This window comes from Tarenaya hassleriana, unplaced genomic scaffold (assembly GCF_000463585.1).
Source record: "Tarenaya hassleriana unplaced genomic scaffold, ASM46358v1 Cleome25, whole genome shotgun sequence".
In the NCBI taxonomy this organism is placed as follows: domain Eukaryota; kingdom Viridiplantae; phylum Streptophyta; class Magnoliopsida; order Brassicales; family Cleomaceae; genus Tarenaya; species Tarenaya hassleriana.
In genome coordinates, this window is record NW_010965775.1 from 68,809 (window position 1) to 79,763 (window position 10,955).

Sequence of the window (10,955 nt, forward strand, 5' to 3'; positions counted from 1 at the left end):
TCCATCCCTAATGGTGTGTGACCTTGTAGGCCCATTCGAAGTGGCAGTGGCTTCGGAAACCTTTTCCGAACCACAAGTCATGGTTAGCCTCTAGCAAGACGCCATGACTACCCACCTAGAATAGAGTTAGAGGTGATCTAACAAAGCCAGCAATAGTTCGAGTTCTGATCCTTTGTCTCACGATGTCGTATGTTGAACAAGGGCATGGTATGAGCCACCCTTCAAGTTCAACTGCTTTCTCGTCTTGACAAATCGACTAATAAAATAGATGCAACTTCATCTATAGCGTGGCCACGCATTTTCACAGTCCGATTTCCACGAGGGGCCCAACGACATCTGTCCTGCGTAGGAGGTGACAAGTCTCGTATTGCATGTCTACTATCTGCATATGATTCGTGAACGTATCTGAGCAACGCCGTTGTGATCATCCGGTTAAAGACGACGTTTGACGCAGTCAAGACACGTCACTCCTCATATCAGATACTCTAGACATCTCAGGTCTGAGGATCCAAGAATGAACCGCTGTATGAGATTCAAGTCATGACTCGTGTCCATGTGACAATCTCATGCGGGTCATCCAGTAACTCGTTCCAAACGAGAACCCATGATTGTGATTTGCATCTAATGCATATGATCATAATCATCTATCACACATCATGCTGGTCTTAATTCATCATTGTTCCCACAATGATAACTGACCAGGGAATTTAGAATCATCTGCAATGATTCAAGGATATTTACCGTAATATAACAAACATGCTAATCATATAACGGGAAAAGTAATGCATTCATAAATCAATGAATCAATACAAAGTCAAAATGTCATATCACGAATCATCCTAGAGCATCACAACCAACAAAATGTACCATGTGTCTTACCTTGAAACTTTGTCTCGATTCACTTTGATTACAATAATGAAATGTTGACAAAGTATATCCATCAATTGCCATCTCTGACAACCACATTGATTTGCAGATAAATCAACCGAATAAATAACATCACACTCAAACACCTCATATTTTCTGTGTCCAATCCTTATCATGTGACAATGTCGAGCTCGGTTTTGGATGGTATCTGTAACGACCCGAGGCCGCTATGGAATGATAGAGTTATCCCCACATACCAACACGAGACCTTTTAGCGTGTTTTGTCCTCACTCGCACACATCCCGGAAAGTACTTCCCAGGAGGTCACCCATCCTAAGACTACTCCAAGGCCATCACACTTAACTTTGGAGTTCTCTCGAGATGGACAAGCGAAAAGGTAGATGCATCTTGTTGCTATGAGTAGCTCAATTAATTCCTTTAAGTTATCTTAGATTGTGTAGTCCCATACCTACACAGCCCTCGGATCTCTCTCATTCCGGTGCGTTCGATTCATCCGTGTATCCCCTACCCAGAAGCTTGTCAGGAGCCGCCCATTGTCCATGCCTCTCGCACCGTCGATCACTCCCTGCCCTCCTACGGTATCCTGGGCTGTCACAGGCCCACCAGCTTCCGCCTGGTTCGTCCTCGAACTACACCGTACTGGGAGAGAACCGGCTCTGATACCATATATATATATATATATAACCCATCCTAAAACTACTCCAAGGCCAGCACGCTTAACTTTGGAGTTCTCTCGAGATTGAACGTCATTGTTTTTCAGTAGATTTCTTTCAGCATGTAAATTATGGGCGGTATACGGGCTAATTTGATCGAATCATTAAAACTCTATGAGAAGTTGTTTTGAACGTCATTGCAACGAGATTCAGGATTGCAAAATGCTCCACACCACTTCCTTGGATTAGCCCTCATAAATGTTTCACCCCTTCTACTCCTCTATTTAACAAGCAATTTAGTGGTTGTTCGCGCCAACCCTTCTCCGACCAATTGTCTGATATCAAGAGTGTATTGACCCCCTCATATTGAGGTTATGGGTTCGAAACCCGAGTATGAAAACTTCCCTGAGTCGGTCAGTTTCGGCTGGTTTATCTGCTTTGTGTGGTTTACCGTCTATTACGCAGAATTGGAGGTTTACTATCCGCGATACCGATTGTCTGGTCTGAGGGCTATGAGACGATGTAGGGTCCGGTCCGAAGGACGTATGGTTCCCACCGTTATAAAAAAAAAAAAATAGTGTGCCACCCTTTGGATCAATATATACAAATCTTATAAAAAAAAAACTTTAGTGGGTTTATTCAATGGCCCAAAAAACACCCCTCTTTGCCCTTATAGATATTTAAACCCTAATTTCCTAATTTTCAGCTTCTCCCTCTCACGCAGAAACCCATCAGTAGCGCACCTCCAATTCGTTCTTTCCCACAGAGCTAGCTAGGGTTTGTTTTATTCTCTCTCTACAATGACCCTTAATCTTCTCTACGAATCGTCCTCAGGCTACGCCTTGTTCGAAGCGCATGGACTTGACGAGATCGGACAGAACACCGAAGCTGTCCGGAGCTCTGTTTCGGACCTCAACCGGTTCGGTCGGGTCGTCAAGCTCACAGCGTTTCACCCCTTCGAGTCCGCTCTCGATGCTCTTAACCAAATCAACGCAGTCTCCGAAGGTGACAATGCACTAGCATTCTTTTCCCTCGCTTTCACTGTGTTCTGTTTGGGTCAATGCTGAAAAATGTTAGGGATTGGATAAATAAGAGCTCTTTGTTTGCCTTTTGGTGAATCTATCGTTTGTGCTTGCCTATTGGTTTCATTAGTGTTACCGTCTACAATATGTATATTGATTTCTATCAGACCAGAAAATATCAAGGTTACAGGTGTTTGCGGCTCTGCACTTCGACATTCTGCACATGCTCTGCTTATCTGATTCCTCGGTGCAACCTGATCCGAGGTTGATTTTGATTTTGATTTGGTCCATTCGTTGGTTTGTTTGTACAGGTGTTTCTCTGTTATTCCATTTGTATAGCAACACGCATGTTGCATTTCTGTAGGTTTGTTAGGTTCGTTATTCTCCATCTTACTCTGTATAAATGTAGCCTTGTACAATGAGAGAAGAATCTTTCAATCAGAAAACTTCCATTCATCATCCTTCTTCTCCACAAATCTCTCATTCTTCATGAGGTTATTAATTTGCTCGTGATAAAATTCATTTTGTTGTCCTTGAAATTGGGAGGAATAATTTTTGAGGTAGCACCTTGTAGATATATCTATGAGCTAAACGAAAGGAATTTGACTTCTTTTCTATATTTGGTTGAATTTGAGCATAAGGAAACTTTATTCCCCATATTTCTCGATTTATAGAATGAAACCAGACTATTACAGTGTTTGACAAAGATGGAATCAGCTCATTATATTCTGGTTTTGGATTCGCTTGTTGTTGCTTTACAAGTATTAAGTTTTTGTCTGGGTTTCTCCGTATTTTGCAGGTCTCATGACCGATGAACTGAGGAGTTTTGTGGAGCTGAATCTTCCAAAAGTCAAGGAAGGCAAAAAACCCAAGTTCAGTTTAGGAGTGGCAGAACCAAAACTCGGGTCACACATATGTGAAGCTACTAAGATTCCTTGCCAGAGCAATGAGTTTGTGCTCGAGCTTCTTCGTGGTGTGCGTCAACATTTTGATAGGTTCATCAAGGACTTGAAGGTGTGCATTCAGCATAATCTGATTTTCAGTGATGTTTCTTGGGGCACCTAATTCTTCCCTCTCTCTCTCCTTCCCTCCCTATCCCATACCCCTAACTCTTACCCCGTAATGTAGCCTGGTGATCTGGAAAAAGCTCAACTTGGATTGGCTCACAGCTACAGCCGAGCGAAGGTCAAGTTCAATGTTAACCGAGTAGACAACATGGTTATCCAAGCAATTTTCCTGCTTGATACGCTTGATAAAGATATTAATTCCTTTGCTATGAGAGTCAGGTTGGCTTTATCACTTTTTTTAGGTACACAGTCACCTATTACCTTTAAGAATGATGGTTAAGGAACATCTTATAACCCTTTTGCAGAGAATGGTATTCTTGGCACTTTCCGGAACTAGTGAAGATAGTCAATGACAACTACCTTTATGCCCGGGTTGCTAAAATCATTGAGGACAAGTCGAAGCTCTCTGAAGAGCATCTCCCAATGCTGACTGAAGTTCTGGGAGATGAAGACAAGGCCAAGGAGGTTGTCGAAGCTGGAAAAGCATCTATGGGTATATTTCATTCCTTGCCCATTGCTAGTTAGGTTGCTTTATTCTGTGTTTCTAGTCGTCCTTGTTTGAAGATGTTGTCTGTCTTCATCTTTGCAGGTCAGGATTTATCGCCAATCGACTTGATCAATGTTCAGAACTTTGCTCAGAGAGTTATGGACCTCTCAGAGTATAGAAAGAAGCTTTATGATTATCTTGTTGCTAAGATGAATGACATCGCTCCTAACTTGGCGGCCTTGATTGGAGAAATGGTTGGTGCCCGGTTGATTTCACATGCTGGAAGTCTGACCAACCTGGCTAAATGCCCGTCTTCAACCCTTCAGATCCTTGGAGCCGAGAAGGCACTTTTCAGGTGCCTCTGTTCTCAAGCTTAACGAGTTTAGCTTTTTTGTTAATATATGCAATGCATGAGTTTAATTGGTGTGGTATGACATTCAGGGCGCTGAAAACTCGTGGAAACACGCCCAAGTATGGTTTGATTTTCCATTCTTCATTTATTGGCCGAGCATCTGCAAAGAACAAGGGTCGTATAGCTCGTTATCTTGCAAACAAGTGTTCAATTGCCTCTAGGATTGATTGTTTTGCTGGTAAAAAGTGAAATGCCTTACCACTTTGGGTTTGTGAGATCTGTTGTCAATTCTTTTCCCACTTGATCTGAGTCTTGCATGTTTTTGTATAGAGAGGGGCACTACAGCTTTTGGTGAGAAGCTCCGTGAACAAGTTGAGGAACGGCTTGATTTCTACGACAAAGGCGTTGCACCTCGTAAGAATGTTGATGTAATGAAGGAAGTCTTGGAAACTCTGCAGGACAAAGGTACTGCATTTTAACAAAAAGAAAGTCGAGTGATGATATCCTGAGAGCCCTATGTGCAAAGATTCAGTGTTCAATCTGTGTGCCCTTTAGGAGAAGACAAAGAGCCCATGGAGGCCTCAGCGAAGAAAAGCAAGGAGTCAAAAGGTCAGGAAGGGTATGCCATGGATGAGGACAAACCAAAAGCTGACGCAAACAGTGATGTTAAGTCTGTGAAAAAGAAGGAAAAGAAGAAGCGGAAGACGGAAGAAGAGCAGGAGGAGAAAGCCAACGAGACCAATGAGAAATCGAAGAAGAAAACGAAGAGCAAACGTGAGGAGGACAAGATGGTTGCTGCTAGTGATGGTGATGGCAAGAAGAAGAAGAGTAAGAAGAAGAAGAAATCTAAGATGGAAGATGATGAATAAAAAAGAGAAGCCAAAAAGAAAAGGATCATGTAATGTATTCTTTAGCAGCACTCTTCCCGGTAGTTTTTTTCCCTCTTAGTATTTTTGTTGGCTTTTTGGCTGTAGAATAGTTTTATCCTTTAACCGTAGGTCATGCTTAAAAGACTCTTTCAGATTGGATTTCTAAAAGGATGCAAGTATTTTGAGTCCATCCGCCTAAACTTGAATGGCTTTAGTTTCTGTTATGAATACATTTAATCAGTGTACATGACATGATGTTAATCGGATGGATTCGGGTATTGTGTAGCATGTGGTTGTAGGCGGGTAAACATATATGATTGATATTCCGATGAATGCGACGATTGGAAGTTGAATTGTATGACAATCGATTCGGGTTGAATGTCATACGGATGAGATATGATTGTGATTGTGGCAATATATCTCTATTGTGTCAACGCCCTTACGGACGGTGAGGGCAACCATTGATCTATGTAGTTCAGTACTAGTTGACGAAGGAGTCAGTAGGAAGGAAATACGGTTCGATGGTAACCATGTCAATGTTCCATTAAGCCTAGAGTGAACATCGGGTTGTGTGTGGCCTCCGATGATAGATAAATAAACATGAGATCCGGATAGTTATTTGTGTTCACCGATGTTAGCTGGTATAAATTTATTTTGAAAGGTTTGAACTCGAGTCTGATAAGTATCGATGAGGAGATTATTGTGATTTTTATGAGTTTTCGAGAAGTGTTGAGATTGATCGGGGTGGTACATGTGCGATGCGCATGGAAATGTTACTTCACCTACGTGTGCGATGCACGTAGATAAAAATTGACGAGAAAGACCGGTATGGTCGAGTTATGACTTGTGATTCTAGTCCTCGCATATCGGCTTTGCTTGGACTGATGCGCTTGTGTGTGATAAAAGTATGATGTGATGATCCTCACATGTTAACTCGTTTGGATTGACCTATGCGTGCAATGCACGTGGAGAGAGCTGGCAGTTGTTGTCCGATGATTTTTCTCTTCAGACTGGTTGTGATTGTGATTGTGATGGCTGGTTGATTAAATTAATTGTTATAACAATCATTATGTGTGTGTATATATACATATTCTTGGTCGTTTTCAATGAGTGAAATGTTTAGGTTACACCCAAATCACTCGTTAAACATATAGCTTAGGAGCTAGGGGTGGGTGTTTTCGGGATTCGGATCGGTATTTTAGCGATTCGGTTCGGGAACGGTTTATTCGGTATTTTTAAATTTGTACCAAATTTGTACCGTATATTTTTCGGTTCGGTTCCGGTACGGTTCGATTTCGGTTTTTGTTAAAAAAAATTATATTTTCTTAAAAAAATTTCGGTTTTTCAAAAATTTTATAAAGTTCGGTTCAGTTCGTTTCGGTTCCGGGAAATTCAATTCTATAAAAATCATACCGTTCGGGAATTTTGAACGGTACGATTCGAAAAGATACCAAAATTTTCAGTTCGATACGGTTCGGTTCCGAAGAATCGAACCGAAACGTTCAACCCTATTAGGAACATTGTTATACAACATTTCATTTAGAAGTTTCGTAGAGATGTGCAGAAACCAAATCTGAATTATTTTCGGTTTTAAGGTTATAGGGCAATAGTGAAAGTGGCAAAATCCAGAAGAAAAACTTTGAGTGAAAGAGGAATTGAGTAAATTTTATATGTTATACTTTACATAGCAAAACTTATAGGTTATATGTTATATAACAAAATGACTATATAGTTGTTCACACGGCGTTATTACAAGAATACCTCTAAATGTGCGCAACACTTCAAGCTACACCCTTCGAAATAAGGGTTTCAAAAAAAAACTCTCAAATGGTAAAAGGACATTGTTACCCTTAATGGAAAGGACACATGTCAATGTCAGAACGAAGAAAGCAAATATTAGAGAAGTGACGAAATTATATAAATAAAAAAGATACGTGGTAGGGTTTTGAATTAAAAAAAATATAAAAATCAAATATTGAGCAGTTTTCTTCCCCTGTCTCTTCGTTTCCGCGATTTCTCTGTAACCGTAATGATAGAGTGCGATTTCTCTCTTCTTTGGCGATTTTTGTTGCGATTTCTTCTTGCAATATCTTCTCACTTCAGATGGTTTCGTCTCCTTTATCGTCTTCGACTCCTATTTACGAAGATATCCAGGTATGTGTTGTACTTGAACTTACTGAGAAAGTGAGATGTTTTTCTTAGAATTTCATGTATGTGTGTTTGGGTAAACAATAAACGAAAACAAAACCGACTAAAATGGCTCATATTTGTGTAGTATGGATTAGAAAAATACGGATTTCGGTAAAAAAACTGAGAAACATTGTTTTGCTCAATGTAATATGGAACTCGAATCATGGTTACAGTGTCCAAATGAGTCATATTAGGTCATATTAGTGGAGTTATATAGTTCAGAAAACTTAGGGTTTCGGTTAGAAAGTGGGAACTAAGATTTTTCACAAAGTCGAGTCATATTGAAGTTGTCATGGTGAGACAAAATGGTCGTACTAGTCACAATGGTCACACTTGAAGGGTATAACGAGTTAGACTAGTCTCACCAAACTGGTAAAAATGGTCACAACCAGTCACACTTGTCAAACTGCACACGATGCTAATTTGGTCAGACTAGTCACACTCGTCGCACCTGAATGGTACGACGAGTTTGACAAGATTTGACGAGTTTGATAAATCTGGTTATTATTGAAATAAAACTGATAATAAATGTTAATTTTCTTCTTGCAGGTTTCTTTTGTATATGATTTTAACGACATTCATCATGCTCCCAAGATCACAACAATGTGTTATCTATTTCAAACCATCCCTTCTCTTAAAAAGGTTCTAACAAACGAAAAATGGGCATATTTCAACAAAGAGTCACAGTTTCGACATATTTTCCATCTTCAATGTGAACACACATTAAAGATGGTTCCGGTGTCTGTCCTTTTACATCGCGCACTAAAGCTTGAAGGAAACGTGAAAGAGTTGTGGTTTATTCTGAATGGTGTACCCGTTAGATACTCGATCACCGAACATGCCATTATCTCTTGTCTAAACTGCGAAAAGTATCTAAAAGATTGGGCTGAACGCAGAGGACACGTGTTTCGGATGAAAATATTCAGACCTTCTAAGGTGACTATATCAGGAGCATTGGAGAAGTTGAATAACACTCCAACCACGGATACGGAGGACAGAAAACGATTAGCAATAATGATTTTGCTAGGCGGAACAGTAGACCATGGTATAAAGAGCAATGATGTGATTTCCAATGTCTTAGTTGATATGGTCGAAAATCTGGAATTCTGTGAAGAGTTTTCCCTGGGGGAGATATACCTTCGAAAAGATAGTCGATCAAATATTGAAGATATATGCAAGCGATCCTAAACCGAAGGACAGATGGCATTGTCCAGGATTTGTAATACCGCTCATGGTGAGTATGTTTTTATATGTATATTTTTTTAATATGATTGAGCATTCAAGTATAGATGTTGCTTGATTTAATTATTTGGTATATATGTTGCAGTTGCTTCCTTTTGAATGTGTGGAAAGTTTAGACGCAAACGGATGATATATGGATGTGGAAGGTGTCGATCCATCGTGTCCTAGGATGTGCAAGAAATGCATCCAACCGGGTCTCTTTGTCACACATTCAAACGTGATGAAACGCATCGGTGTAACCTCATAGGTATGTACTATTGTCATACGAGTTAAATATGTTATAATGTTGTCACTGATTACACGAGCTATTTTGTCATGGTATTCGAAGTGTTCTTCAAACAGAGGGGGAAGAAGAACATATTTTGTTTAATCTACATGAAGATGAAAGTAGTCATCCACTGGTAAAAAGTTGGATGCATCAATTGACGATGAATCCTGTGACAACCCAGAGTACCGTAGGAGGGCGGGGAGTGATCGCTGGTGCAGAGGCACGTACAAGGGGTTGTTCCTGACGAGCTTCTGGGTAGGGGGTACATGGATGAATCGAACACACCGGAATGAGAGAGATCTGAGGGCTGTATAAGTATGGGACTATACAGTCTAAGATAACATAAAAGAATTAGTTGAGCTACTCATAGCAACAAGGTGCACCTACCTTTTTGGTTGACTATCCCGAGAGAACTCCAAAGTTAAGCGTGCTGGCTCTGGAGCAATCTTAGGATGGGTGACCTACTGGGAAGTGTCTGGTATGCGTGTGAGTGAGGACAAAACACGCTGAAAGGTCTCGTGTTGCTGTGTGAGGGTAGTTTCGACAATTTGTAGCGGCCTCGGGCCGTTACAAATCCGAATAGTATTTGTTATGAAAGAATTCGTCAGCTTGATGTCGATAGTAGGAAGAAGAAAGTCAAGGGAAAGAAACGTCTTGAAAAAGCAGAAGAAGAAGGTGAAGAAAAAGGTTCCGAGGAAGAAGAAGAAGAAGAAGGAGGAGGAGGAGGAGGAGGAGGAGGAGGAGGAAAAAGAATGGAAGGGGGAAAAGAAGAAGAAGAAGAAGAAATACCCTTTGAAAAGATATTGTAGGATGCAATAAAAGCCTCAGAAAAAAAGATTATTGCAAAAGTCGAAAGGAGAATAATGGACAAAGTGGAGAGGAGGATAATGGAAAAAGTTGAGAAAGTTATGAAGAGGGTAGAAATCACCATTGAAGCTGTGGAGTGGTCAGAGGAAAAAAACAACAAAGAGGATGATGTTGATGTTTCAATGGAATGGTCAGAAGAGAATGCAGCTTTTTCACATCATGGACGAGGTATGTTCATACATTAACATTTATTTTATTTGGGTGTTAACATTTGTATAGTCACACCAGTCACATTTATTTGGTCTGACAAGTGTGAACGGTTTGACCATTTGTATTTATTGTTTAATTGATCATATGCAGGGAATGATGAAGATATTCCTTCTATTCCTAGGACCGCTTCTAAGCAGAAATCTGATGGTGCTGAAGAGATTGATGAAGAGATTCTTTCTTCTCCTAGGACCGCTTCTGAACGGGAATCTGAAAAGGCGGATGAGATTATTGCTTCTCCTAGGGCCGCTTCTGAGTGGGAATCTGAAAAGGTAATAGAGAATGCTGAAGAGATCCTTATACTCCTAGAGCGACTTCTGCTGAAAAGGTTCCTATTGAGGAAGAAGGAGAAAATGTGCTGCTCTAGAGAATCCGATTAATCAGAATAAACGACCGACACGCAAGAGAAAGATGACTGTTAAAAGTCTATACACTGCATTTGGTTCGACAGATCCACCTCCCAAAAAACAACGGGCAAAGAGAGAGACCAAAGGTAAAAAAGGAAGAAATGGAAGAAAGGGGAAAAATGATCATGTTGAATCTGATCCAAAAGAGTCTTCTCCCAATGAATCTACGGCCCAAATGGATGAAAAGGATAATGTGGAGTCTGATCCCAGGAAATCTCCGGCCCTGATGGATGATGAGGTTCCAGTCGAATCTGCAGAGGTCCCGATGGAACCTCAGATTTCTACCGCTGAAGGTAAACATGATTTTTACGTATGGATTCCTCGACAGCCTGTATTATTCGACAATGTTGTGCGAGCGGAGTCTTTTGTTGAAACGAGCACAAAAAAAGTAAATGCTCCATTCAGATTTATGCAAAAACCAAGAGAAGATAGGTTC

The 10,955-nt window shown here is 40.6% G+C and overlaps 1 protein-coding gene across 1 annotated transcript; it reads left to right on the forward strand.

The window, feature by feature from the left end:
• The first annotated feature begins 2,235 nt into the window (after positions 1-2,235).
• On the forward strand, positions 2,236-5,530 carry LOC104816144 (nucleolar protein 56-like). The gene is made up of 8 exons (XM_010544814.2): positions 2,236-2,546; positions 3,363-3,577; positions 3,692-3,849; positions 3,936-4,123; positions 4,220-4,472; positions 4,559-4,707; positions 4,800-4,934; positions 5,025-5,530. The coding sequence occupies exons 1-8, from the start codon at positions 2,342-2,344 to the stop codon at positions 5,336-5,338; spliced, it is 1,617 nt and encodes a 538-aa protein (XP_010543116.1). The 5' UTR covers positions 2,236-2,341; the 3' UTR covers positions 5,339-5,530.
• Positions 5,531-10,955: the final 5,425 nt, after the last annotated feature.

Bases quoted from the DNA above. Each gene is read 5' to 3' on its own strand.
- LOC104816144 (XM_010544814.2), top strand. From the start codon at position 2,342: ATGACCCTTAATCTTCTCTACGAATCGTCCTCAGGCTACGCCTTGTTC. The intron at 2,547-3,362 runs GTGACAATGCAC...CGTATTTTGCAG, and splicing joins AATCAACGCAGTCTCCGAAG to GTCTCATGACCGATGAACTG. The intron at 4,124-4,219 runs GTATATTTCATT...TCATCTTTGCAG, and splicing joins AGCTGGAAAAGCATCTATGG to GTCAGGATTTATCGCCAATC.